Raw genomic sequence first — 13846 nt, 5'->3', positions numbered from 1 at the left:
CCTAGATTCAAACCTGCACAGCGCCGGGATACCCTCTCAGGTGATAGCGCACTCTACAAATCTGTATAACATAGCATAGCATAACATAACACAACACAACACGTAATGTATTGAATACCTTATCTTCACATGCCTTCGTCTAGTTTGACTTGTAGCTTATGTTTTTCAAACTTTTACATTAAATCATAAATGATTTCAACTCCCCAAAGGAAATTTGCCTTCTTTTCCAGCTGCACAGTTAATTTATGTCAGGGCCAGCCCCCAGGGTCAATTCACATTATGTCAACATTTTGATATGATTGTATGGAAGTGAGGGCTGTGCGATGTAGTCATAGGCATAAGGACATTTAGCTCATTCTTAAGCACCCCAATTTTGGCAGATAAGGGGCAATACAACTATTTGTCACAGATCATGCAGTTCGTTTACCTTCAAAAGCTGAGATTAGAATACAAGCATACATTTAACCAGAATTTCTCGGTGCCTTTATAATGGCAGAGTTAATTATGTCATTCGAAGTGGACAACTTTTAGCCATATTAGCTTGGAAGAATCTCACCAGAAGATATTGGCTACAAAATCTGGCTCCCCATTTGATCCCTGCCCTCCCACGCTTCTGAGAACTATAATACAGGAGGTCAACACCTGTATTAATTCCATTATAAATGCGTCTCTGCAGTCAGGGGATATTCCCCCACAATGGAAATTGGCCGCTGTTAGGCCATTACAGAAGAAATCAATACCTGATCCTTCGACACTATCAAACCTGCGCCCTATTTCCCTTCTCCCCGTAGTCTGTAAAATCACAGAAGCTTTGGTAAATAAACAACTGATGGCACACATGGAAAGCAATAATATATTGCATCCATGCCAAGCTGGTTTCAGGGCTCACCACTCCACCGAGTCAGCCCTATTATCATCAGCTGAAACCATTTGTGCTGCCTTGGATCAGGGCAAAATGGCAGTCCTGATCCTATTAGATTTATCTGCTGCCTTCGACACGGTATCCCATGCTATCCTTTTACATCGCCTGACCAACGCTGGCATAGCAGGAACCGTGTTCGAATGGCTTAAGAACTATCTAGAGCAGAGGCGGCAGGTCGTCATGCTAGGCAATTTTCAGTCGGAGGAAAAGCTCTTGACCTCTGGGGTACCGCAGGGCTCAAGTTTGAGCCCAACCCTTTTCAACCTTTATATGGTACCCCTGTTGGAACTTATTTCCACATTTAACATCAGCACAATTGCCTATGCTGACGACACCCAACTGGTTCTGACCCTTGATAAAAATCAAACTGATGCCGAACAAACGCTGAAACAGTGTCTATCAGCAATATTTGAGCGGATGACCCAAAATCACTTAAAATGTAATACCGCAAAAACGGAGATTGTCCCTTTTGGTCTCAATAACTGTTTTTCACCACAGGACTGGTGGCCGGAGAATGTGGAAGCCCCTCCCAAGACAATTAATGCTGTTCGTAACTTGGGGATCAAGTTCGACAACACCCTCTCTTTTAATTTACAAGCCAAAGAAGTAGCAGGGGCCTGTTTCAGAACTATTAAAAGCCTTAGGAAATTCTTTGATTTTCTCCCTTTGAGCGCCAGGCGGACAGTGGCTGTAGCGCTTATAATTTCTCGACTAGACTATTGTAATAGTCTGTATGCAGGGCTGAATAAATCGGCCCTGCACAGACTACAAATGGTCCAGCATGCAGCCGCTAGGCTTGTCCTGAAACTGCCCAGAAAGTCCTCGGCATCGGCAGCACTGGATGCATTGCATTGGCTTCCGGTGCACAAGCGCATTCTTTTTAAGGTACTCACCATCACGTACAGAGCCTACCACCAACAGGGCCCACTGTACCTGAGGAAGTATTTCAAACTCTACCAGCCGAAAAGAACCCTTAGGTCATCCACAACCAATTTACTATATATTCCACGATTCAGGTTGACGACCAAGGGAGGGAAATCCCTTGTAGTCATCGGGTCAAAAGTCTGGAATAACCTTCCCCTGTCTCTGCGTCAAAAGACAACTGAAAGCAGTTTCAGGAAAGCCCTAAAAACCTGGATCTATCCTCTATCGGAATCAAGCTACAAAGCGTTGCTATGACCCCCCCCAGTGTTTCTGATCCTTTAACTTCAGGATCTCTCAGTATCCATCTGACAATTAGGAGTGAAGCGCCAAGATACTCCGTGGAGTGGTAGCGCGCTATACAAGAACCCAATCACATCACATCACATACGGATCCTGACATGAAAACACCTCTAGACAAGCACTACAAGACAGAAATTAGTGCACCGAAAAGAAAAATAAATAGACATTGCCTAATCGCTGGCACTTTTCCTCCTTTGAGATTTTAATGCAGGTATTTTTGTAGCATAAAAGGGGTGCTCATTTTGATGCTTAGATGCAACAACATGTAAACCCTACACCCTTACATGCCTTGGGGTTTTACGAGGTTGCCACTTCAGGGAAATATATGGGAGGATCCGGATTGCACTCTTATAAATGAAATAATAACCAATGGCTCTGTTGATGTACGAGAACCTGTTTCGAGGTCTATGGAGGGAGTGGGGACTTGAGAAGGTTCAAAGGAAGGCTCTTTCATGCAATAAAACAAAACACCAGGCATACCCTGCCAAAGAAAAGGCATACTCAACAAACAACATGCTGTGAAAAAGATACACTAGCACAACTAAGCAACCATGATAGATCTGCCATTCTTTCCCTTTGCGTTAATATTGCTTCACGTGTAGAAGGGATCAGTAAAATAATGCACTGGTGGCAGACATTTTTTGGTCCATCTGCAGTTCATATGTTTTAACCGCTACCGCGATTTACCGCTGTGCGCTGATTTTTGAAAAACGCGCGGTTTGTGACAAAGCCAGCTCGTCATCCGCATAGCGCAGGTAACGCACATGACGAGCTGGCTTTGTCATTAGCGCGGAAGGGGTTAATACCAGCAAAGCCTACTCAGCCTCCCATCCACCTGAAGTCTATGAAATGAGAATTGACACAGGTTGAAACAACTTCTTCTTTTGAGATTGCCCTGGGGATTTATATGTACATGGAATTCAGATTATCACCGCTCAGCAAGTAGACCTAATAACATGCTATAAATATTTCTAATTAGCATTCATGTTCATCAGTTAGAATCGGGTTTGCTTCCTTGCAAGCTTTGCAAAAATATAGTGTGTTAATTGTATCTTCCTTTTCATTTAATTTTGCTTTAATTTTAAGTCCACCATAATTAGTTGAATAGGACATTTTCCAAGCCAGTCCTACTTTTTTTCTTCATGAAGTGTTACCTCATATCAACTCTTTTACGTCAGCAACCATACTACGGGAAATTGTTAACCTTTGCAGGCTTAGAAGCAAAATTATGGCTGCCGAAGTCTTCAGCTAGCAAAACTTAGCAGCTAGAGCACACAAAACACATTCTAATGAGTTGACTTGCTCTTGCCGATTAATGTTGTTTGCCCAGCCAATTGGATCTCAAGATTATTGTTGAATCTTGGTTCCAGGTCTACAAGTCAAGGGACTTAGTAAGAGCACAAGAAGGTCACAAGCCTGCACCATACTTTTGAAATACAGCATAATTGTGATTGACAATGCTTTTGTAGGAGGGAGGAGGGGGGGGGGGGGTAAGACTCAGAGATGATTTGTGAGCAACCATATCAACTTGTAGGTAACGGGCACTGTGCAGTGTGTCCCATCTGGGTATATGGCGGGTACATAATTGGAGTATAGGTTTGTTTGAGGTAGTGTGTTCCCTCCCTAATGATTATGGGGCCTGTGTCAGTGGGTGAGCATAACCCTCTACAGGTAGATGACCGTGTGCGAGAGCTGGAGGATACATGCCTCCCACCCTCCAGGCCGATCAACCTCTTCCTTAGCACAAGTTTGTAAAGGGGAGGAAGGGGGAATCCTGTTTTAGTGTTTCTTAATTTCTATATTTGTTTCAGCTTAACGTTGAGGTATGGGGTGGCAACCGCGAGTCCCTATCTTGTCTGACTATAGACTGGGTGGGATGGTGGTACTGCCCAGGGGGAGATGGGGCGTTCTGAAAAGGATATGATTTGCCTGTTGCAGTCTGGTTAGGGTTGTTGACTCGGCTTTCATATCTAAGGGCCATGCCTCGCATATAGAGTGTATTTCTTTGTATGAGAAGTGTGAATAAAAATGTTATACATGTGGGGGGGGGGTGTGGCCGACAATGGCGTGTCACATGGCTATCTCTACACTGATTATGTGGAATGTCTGTGGCATCATCTCCTTTGAGAAACACAGAAAAGTGTTTTGCTTATCTGAAGCACTAGGGGGTGGCAGTAGCGTGCCTGTAGGAGACGCGTGTTTGGGCTGACTGCCTCCCATGCATTAAGAAGTGATGGGGAGGGCAGATCTATGCCACCTCCTATTCTGAATTTGCAAGGGTGACCTTATCTGGGTGGCTTCGGGGGTCCCCTTTAAACATCTGAAACATGTTGTAATCAATCAATCAATCAATCAGGACATTTGTTAAGCGTGCTACATACCCGTGAGGGTTTCAAGGCGCTGGGGGGGGGGGGGGGGGCTGCTACTGATTGAAGAGCCAGGTCTTGAGGAGTCTTCTGAAGGCCAGTAGGTCCTGGGTCTGCCGTAAGTTGATGGGGAGGGTGTTCCAGGTCTTGGCGGCGAGGTGGGAGAAGGATCTGCTGCCGACGGTCGTTCTTCGGATGCGGGGGACAGTGGCGAGGGCGAGACCAGCGGAGCGGAGCTTGCGGGTAGGGGTGTAGAAGCTCAGTCGTCTGTTGAGGTACGCTGGGCCGGCGTTGTGGAGGGCTTTGTGTGCGTGGATGAGGAGCGTGAAGGTTATCCTCTTGTTGACGGGGAGCCAGTGTAGGGCTCTTAGGTGGGGTGTGATGTGGTTGCGGCGGGGGATGTCGAGGATCAGTCGTGCTGAGGCGTTCTGGATGCGTTGCTGCCATTTCAGGAGCTTGGTTGATGTTCCTGCTAGAGGGTGTTTCCGTAGTCCAGCCTGCTAGAGACGAGGGCCTGGGTGACGGTTCTTCTCGTTTCGGTGGGGATCCACTTGAAGATCCTGCGGAGCATTCATAGGATGTTGAAGCAGGATGAGGAGACGGCGTTGACCTGTTTAGTCATGGAGAGGGTGGAATCGAGGATGACCCCCAGGTTGCGTGCGTGGTCCGTGGGTGTCGGGGCTGTTCCCAGTGAAGTCGGCCACCAGGAGTCGTCCCAGGCTGAAGGGGTGGAGCTGAGGATGAGGACCTCCGTCTTGTCTGAGTTCATCTTCAGTCGGCTGTTACTCATCTATTCGGCGACAGCCTTCATTCCTTCGTGGAGGTTGGTTTTGGCGGTATGGGGGTCTTTGGTGAGAGAGATGATCAGCTGAGTGTCATCGGCGTAGGAGATGATGTTGAGGTTGTGCTGTCGGGCAACGTGGGCAAGGGGTGTCATGTTGTAGAACCAAAAGGGAGATACATTGTTTTGCATGGGACACTGGAGGGGCGAGAGATTTGTTTTTATTAATGTCTATGCCCCTAATGTAGATTGCCCTGATTTTTTCCTACAGTGGTCATTGGCAGCCACTTTCTATTTGGGTGCAGCGGTAATATTAACAGGGGATTTTTACTGTGTCCTGAATGGGACACTGAATCGGGAGTTTACAAGAACGCATACTAACCCGACTTACAAGAGCACCCAAGGATGTACTAGCTGGTATGCAACTGTGTGATCTCTGGCAAAAGTGTCACCCTCCAAGACGGCTGTTTTCTTGCCACACTCCTGCGTCAGGTAACTTCAGTCACTTAGATTATTGCTTTCTTTCAGCCGACTTAGTACCCATGGTTTTGGGGATCACCTACATAACCTAATCTCTTTCAGACAAACAGCCTGTCTTGTTCAATATTGGGGGAGTGCATGACCGCCCAGCAATACCCATGTGGCGCCTCTGGGGGAGGCCTTGACGGACCCCCCTTCATGGTGGTGGTCACTGATGCGCTGGAACATTATTTTGAAGAAAACTGGGGGTCTGTGTCCCCCTGGGCGTTTGAGTGGGAGGCCATGAAGGTCATACTTAGAAGAGTATGTATTAATACATCTTACAGGGTTCAGCGTCAGTTAGAACAAGATATCAAAAAGCAAGAATCTAAACTGAGCAGTTGTAGGTGGGATTGCCTTCAGCTACTCATAAATTGTCGGAATGGTGTGACACCCAAGAGACCTTGTCAGAAGACTGGCGTAGATTAGAAAAACATACATATACAACATATCAACAACGACTACACATGGAGGGGAATAGAAGAGGAGCTTTGCTGGCCCGGCTGATTAGACTTCAGACCTCAGAGACCCCTGTCCTACAGCTAGACACGAAAACTGGAGACTTAATATATACGCAACGAGTGATCAATGACGTATTTGCCACAGATCTCAGTGAAGTGTGTGTGGAACAAGTGTTCCCATGGCAGGAAGATGTGCAGGGTTTTCTTTCATCTGTTGAGCTCCCAAGACTTGACCTGGAGGTAGCCGAGTTAGATGGCCTGATCACTAAGGAGAAAATCCTTTTGGCAATTAAGCGTCTCAAGCCTGCCAAGAGCCCAGGTAGTGACGGCATACAAACTGAATTTTATCATTGATTTGCCCTATAATTGGAGGTCTATAACGAGGTGCTCGATACCAATTCTTTGCCAGCCTCCATGTGCAAAGCCTTGGTGACCATGATCCCGAAGCCCGATAGGGACCCTTCATTTGCTACGTCAAATAGGCCAATATCGCTCCTGAATCTAGATGTAAAAATCTTTAGTGGAGTTCTTGTGGCCTTCCTCTTCCCACACATGCCCCTTTTTATACATTCAGATTAATCAGGTTCATACCGAGGCGTAGTGCCATTCATAACTTGCAGCGCTTAGCGCATGTGTGACATGCTCCGTGCCTCTTTGAGCATGACTTTACCCTGGTGCTCCTAGATATAGAGCAAGCTTTTAACTCCGTAAATTGGTCTTATGTCTGGCAGGTGCTCCGACGTGTTGGGTTGCGTTCAGGATTCATTCGATTGGTTTGATTGTTTTATGCTGCTCCATGGGCTAGAATATGGTCAGGAGGACTGGTCTCTGATCCATTTAGGCTGCACAAGGGCACCCGTCACGGATGCCCTCTATCACCACATTTATTTGCAATCACCATGGAGCCATTGGTGGCAACTCTGCACTGCATGATGCAAGAGTTTCGGGTATATCCCTTGGAGAGACCAATCATGTGGTCTCACTCTATGCCAATGACACTTTAGTATACCTTCGACAACTGGCTTACTCTGCGCCTCTCCTACTTAAGGTTATGCAGAAGTTTGGAGACATCTCAGGCCTCCGAATTAACTCGAATAAATCTAAGAGGATTCTCTTGGAGAGACTGGTGGGAATACCCGGGGATGTACTACCCAAGGTGGAGTTTTCCTGGGTGACCTCAGGAGCTCGGTATCTGGGGGTTCATCTCGCCCATACGATTACGGCATACTAAGACCTTTAATGTTGGGAGAGTGGTGGAGGGAATATGGGGTTCCATTAAGTTCTGGAGAGACCTACCTCTGTCCCTTATAAGCAGGATTGCAATAGTGAAATTGATAATATTACTGTGTTGTCTCTATGCCCTACTGCACCCCTTTTATGTGGTCCCAAGACATTATATTTGTAGCTGGATAGCCTGATAGTGGACCTCCTGTGGGGCTTCAAACATAGGAGAGTGGGACTCACCACCATACAGACGTGGAGTCGGGGCGGACTTGATGTTCCCTGTCTGGAGTTCTATGATATGGCTGCTCAACTGCAGCACGCAGTACTCTGGATTGATGACAGTGACAAATGGGAGAAACAAATTTTAGTGGGCACATGCAGTAGACGACGTTTGCTAACCCTTTTGATGCTTGGCACTGGAGTTCCCTTTTCACACCCATATATTGTAAAAAATGTGGTGATCAGCTGGGAGAGCTTTGTTAGGTAGGTTGTGCGTTGCACCCCCTAAGCACCAGATATGCCTTTCTGGGGAGTGCGACCGTTCTCATGCATCGTCGAGTCAATGTCAATCTGGCTTTGAAAGGACAGAGGTTATCATTTAATGGGAGACGTATATGCTGATAGGTATTTTATGATGTGGGAGGAGGTTATGACTTCCTTCAATTTGGGAGTTGGACAATATCTCCAATACCGGAAAGTATCAAGTGTTGCACCAGAAGTGTGGCCAAAACGAATATATTACTGCGGGTTGCATCACCAAACTCAAGATCCAAAGAATAATTTGGTCCATCCAATGTTGTTACTATTAAGTTTCTTTATTCTTTGTTTTTTCGAGCGCATGGACTAAGACATGGATTGCTGGCATCCTGAGGTTGAAAACTCATACGGCACAGGAGCCAATCGCTTTTGACTTACCTTGGATATAGAGGGTACAGTCCGACTGTGGAGTTACAGACAGTTTGAACTTCACAGCGTTTTTGCATTTCAAAACAGAGTTAAAAACTTGAAACTCATATCAATTAATGAGCCCTGATTAAGTCCTCTGAAGTGGGACGAAACAAGTTGTCTGCTTGGCGGTTTTTCTCGAAAAAGAAGAATAAAGAAACTTAATAGTAACGATATTGGATGGACCAAATTTATCTTTGGATCTTGAGTTTGGAGGTGCAACCCACAGTTGAGATAAAATGTATCTTGGTCGTGGAGACTCTGTAGAAACTGTAGGAGTGGTGGTGATGCACACCATTGGAGTGTAATACTCCAAGCATTGGACTTTCTGTGGGATATTTGTGTGGGAAATCTTTGTTTCTTCCTTAGGGGGAGGTGCATCGCATACACACTTGTTGTGTATGTTTGGTTTTGCTGTTTCTTTCTTGTATCGAATATATTAATGGTCACGCTCTATACGGTCTAGGGTTAATATCTCATCTCTACCAGGCTTTACATGATCATTTACCGGAGGAGGCTCTTCCCATACAGGCGAAATGGGAGGCTTTGTTAGGGGAACCCTTGTCGGGCAAGCGAATGGGTGAACATTCAGGAGGGTGTTTGAACGGTTAGTTCCAATGCGCTTCACACTCCTTCCATAATATTTTGTGCATCAGATTTACCTTACCACACAGACAATACATATGATATACCCTGCCCGCCCAGAAGCGTGATTTTACTCACATGTTGTTGGCTTGTACGTCCCTGCTTTGCTACTTAGAGACATACTTACCCACCTTAAAGGGGCCTCAGGGTGGGAGATTCTTATGCAGATTGGACAGGTATTGCTCGGATTTCTTCCCTCCCCTCAAAAAGAAACTAAGCAGAAAATATGTCCTTTTGGGCCTTGTGTTGGCAAAGAGATGTATCGCTATTACATGGCATAGACCTGCACCTGCCACTTGTGGGGCATGGTTGGAAGATATGTGTGAATGGGCGACTGCAGAAGAGGTGCAAATGAAGCACATGCAAAGGGATGAAAAGCTTGAGGATGACCTTCTGGCCTGGTCATCTATGCTGTCTGAGTTGTGGGAACCGCAGACATCGCCTATATCAGGAGGTGCTGCTGAGGAGGTGGTATCTCTAAACTTGGAGGGGTGATTGTAAGGTGGATAACAAAGGATGATGGCTGACGGGTCACTAAGATAACCAGGGATCATTTACAATATCTCACTCTTTCAGTTGAAGTTCTGGCCTAACACGGAAGCAGGCTGGGAAGCGGGTGAGGGAGGTTAACTTGTTATATAATGTCATTGAGTACCGTAGATAATGTAAACTGTTTTCACTCTCTAGTATAACAAGACTATTGTTGACATTAGCAATTTGCTCCATTAAATATGGATGAGAGTTAAGAATTGTATTTGTGAAAGACTCCTGTGGTCTTTGGTCTCCATTTTTCTCTCCTCCTTGGATATCTCTGTATTTGCTGATTAAGGAATATGCTGTACATCTTTCATTTATTTGTCGATAGTGAGGAAGTGAAGATGGACCTCTCGAGGTGGACTCCTACTGAAATGCGTTGTCTATGTGATATCCCTATATGCTAATAAAGTTCTTTTTAAAAACAAATGTGTCAGGAAACAGATTGAGGTGTAGCACCTATCAGCGAATGGGTGGGGATCCATTCGAAAATAAAGACAACAGAATCGGAGTTGAGTTGTGCATGTGCCTAGTGGAAATCACAGGGCAGATGCGCACATATGTTCCGAGGGTGATCTGCCTTCCTTTATTCGGATCCTGCAAGTGAGTGCCATGACTATGATCATTTCATTGCTGTAGAGGAGTGTGCACCTGCTCTTTCTGTTCCTCTGACCTGTTACTCGATATCCACTGTGCACTCAACAGCTTGGCCGTCATACTCCAGACCATGAGACATGGAAACAAAGACTTTGTGGTAAACAGGTAACTCAAGCACATAAACAAAAGGCTATACAAGGTTTCCGGTGGGTCAGATGTGATCTAGTTACACCCAAGAAGTGAAGTCATACGATGGACTATGGATATAAGTCTGCTTTTTATATACATTTTGGTGTTTCATTTCTGTTTCTAAGTGCAGGAAATAGCAGGTGTCACTGTTACATAATTTTATGGTGCCTCAGAAGGCTGGAAGGTTAAGTAGGGCTTGGCGGGATTTATGTGGGTGATCTGCAAATCACCGCAGATGGCCGCAGCAATCATTTAATTGACTGAGCCACTTGCCCTCGATTGTTTTATCATGTACAGAGGAGGAATGGAATTAATGAGGACTGTTACAGTGTTAGGGTGAGTAGAAGTTTAAGATGAGGTCCATTGACCAAGATTAGGTTGATCCTGGATATGTAAGTAAAACATATAGTCAGAACAAGGAGACAGGAGCTCCCGTCACAATATACTCACTTTAACCAGTTGTGTGATCCTAGGTAAATCACTATATTTACTGGCCTCTCTCTCACTTTCTTTAGCTGTAAACATTGTGAACATATACACAAATACTGAGCACCTAAAACGATTAAGTTTGCATTTTGAGCGTGACTCTATAAAGTCCGAGACTTCAGATACCCTCACATGACCCTGGTTGAACCTGAATAAATCGCATTATCATGTGCCATATCTCTTACCATGTAATAAGTTTAGACACAATCTGATACATTTAGAGAAATACTAAGGAGAGCCTAGAGGGTTACAGGTGAGTTAGAAATGCCTAGTGACCATCATTACAGCATCAAGACTGTTTATCAGTGCACTGGCCATCACCACGGCATCCGGGCTACAACCTTTAAGTGAGGTACTTACACAGTGGAACCACCTCCAGACCAGTGCAACAGCCTATCATCCATTTTTGCATTTAACGGTCAAACAGACTTCTCCTCACCACCTCTTCCACGGCACATAGACTCTGATACAGCCTGGATGCCATCTGCAGGCAGGAACCAAACCTGCGGTTCAGGAAACTCCTGACAAGACTTTTCTACCCACTTCCTAATAGCAATTCCTTCATCCACAATATCCCACATAGTAACACCACACACAGCTCCCACTATAGTACCTTGTCCCTCTCTTTTATTTATATGCACATAGGATATTATTCTTTACTCTACATCAGTAAAGTGCTCTGGACACCCAACTGGGCATGAGGTTTGTGTTGTTGAAAACAAAGCCTAGGGTGGAATGCCACAAACTGTGGTTATTGCAGTGGCTTTGGCTCACCTGTTTTGCACGGTCAGGGTTCATTGTGGTCTGTGGTTGAAGGAGGTTCAGGGACTCTGGCTTCACCACTGACTGTGGAATCTCCCGCACCTTCTCCGCGATGAAGCAGTGCACAGCGTTCAAGGCTTCAGCCGTTCCTTGTATGAGGCAGACCCGCTCTGTGGTACCTGTGGAGACAGCAGGTGAAACATGAATACGGAGGCCGAGGTGAGAGATTAGTGTAACAGAGCAAGGTAGAATAGGCACAGATTGGGAGCACAACGTCAGGATGACACCTCGCTTAACCTATGCCTCAGGCTGAATCTAACTACAACTTTTCTATTGTTCTAGAATATTTAACTAAGCTCTACATCTCCGAGGATAATGACTAAGGAATACTGAAGAGGGATTTCCTTTACTGATCGAACTCTAACTCCCCTTGACTGATCTTCAATTAGCACCCTGAAGTAACTGGATATATACATGTAGTGCAATGTAAAAGCTCTAAATAAATAAATGACCAATGAGGTGTTGAATGCTAGTGAGCAACCTGTGTACAGCTCAATGTAGGACTGACTTCACTCTTAAAACTGTTGGGTGTCAAAGGGGTATTGATACTGCTCAAAGAGTGAAGCTGCTTTAGGAGTCATCTCTAGAACAGAAAACATGGCTGCTGATGAAGCATCCACCACTGGAACAATGCTCACCGAAGTCGATTCACCATAATACCAGGGATAACGAGAGTGACATCACATACCCTTTGACAATGATGACATCACATGATGTGACATCATATGACTATTGTCCCTGGTGACATCAAAGGAAGCGGTACCATGTGACTTTCTACCCCTATCACAAGATAGGAAATGTTCTCTAAGCTACAGTGTAAGGTTATCAAAATAGCAAAATATTGCTAAAGCAATAAAAAACAAGAAATATCAGCTGGAGGGCGGCTATGATATGTCAATGGTGCAGCTATGAAATACAATGGGAACATTTCTAAATATAATGTATCATAGAAATACTCTATTGCAGTGGTTCTTAACCTGTGGGCCACGATGGATACTCAGGAGGTCTGAGACTGCTTAGAAAATTAAACAATATTAGCACATTATTAAACTGTGCTGAAATAAAAATGCAAAATTTTGAAATAAAAATATTAAAAGTCTAAAAATAAGTTAGTATCCTCAGATTGGTTTGTGGGAGCTGTGCAAGTGTATCAAACAGAATATAGCATGGAGTAAGAATATCTTGAATTGAATTTAGAATAGCTTTTTCCTATTAAAATAAAAATGTGGATTTCTTTTATATTTGTAAATTATATAAAATATTTCATAATTTCTGTATTTGTTTGATGAATGCTTGTTTCTTGATTTTTTGTGACTTGTTTTTACATTCAAATAATCACAAATGCTTCCAGTAATGACTCAATGGGGGTCCCCGGATTCCAATAATGATTCTGTGGGGCTCCCTGGGTTCAACTAATGATTAAGTTAGGATCCCTAGAAGTCAAACTGTTAAGAACCACTGCTCTTTTGTGCACCTGCTTTCTAAGATCTATCAGCCTGATTCATGTAGGTAAATTGCACTCGCAAAGGGCCAGATTCTGAGAATCTGGCCCTTTGCGAGTGCGATTTTTGCATTTGGTATTCATGATACCAAATGCAAAAATCGCTATTTAAGAAGTCGCAAATATGCGAGGAATAGCATTTAAGGAATCTCTAATAGAGATTCCTCAAATGCTATTCATGAAACATCAAGAAATAGCGATTTTGAACTTTTGGGGCCGCTATTTACCGACAGGTCAGACCTGTCGGTAAATAGCAAAAACTCAGAAAAATGCTTTTAAAAGCATTTTTCAAAGTTGCATGTAGCACACACACATGTCCTTTGGACATGTGTGTGCGCAACACCTGTCCAAAAGTTCATTTTAGGGGTGCTACAGGGCGTCCTTTGGACACCCCTGGCACCCTTAAAATCGCTATCTTAGTTGCGAGTAGCAAATTGCTACTCGCAAATCCCCATTCATTCCTATGGGCCTCTTGGCCCATAGGAATGAATGGGGAGTATTTGCGAGTAGCAAATTGCTACTCGCAAATAAAGAACATGTAGGAATCGCTATTTAAGTAGCAATTCCTACATGAATGCCGTTTTGCGTGTCCTCAATAGCGAATCGCTATGATTCGCTATTAGGGACACG

At 44.6% G+C, this 13846-nt stretch overlaps 1 protein-coding gene across 2 annotated transcripts in view; it reads right to left on the bottom strand.

Moving 5' to 3' along the window:
• The window catches only part of NOVA2 (NOVA alternative splicing regulator 2), a 196700-nt gene that overhangs the window by 33752 nt on the left and 149102 nt on the right, over nt 1–13846 (bottom strand). For both annotated transcript variants that reach the window (XM_078662190.1, XM_078662191.1), the window contains exon 3: nt 11668–11834. In XM_078662190.1, coding sequence (XP_078518316.1) covers nt 11668–11834 — 167 coding nt within the window. The remainder of the gene's footprint in view (nt 1–11667; nt 11835–13846) is intronic.

Source organism: Lissotriton helveticus, chromosome 9 (genome assembly GCF_964261635.1).
Source record: "Lissotriton helveticus chromosome 9, aLisHel1.1, whole genome shotgun sequence".
NCBI classification, from domain to species: Eukaryota; Metazoa; Chordata; class Amphibia; order Caudata; family Salamandridae; genus Lissotriton; species Lissotriton helveticus.
This window is presented reverse-complemented; position numbering and strand designations above follow the sequence as displayed.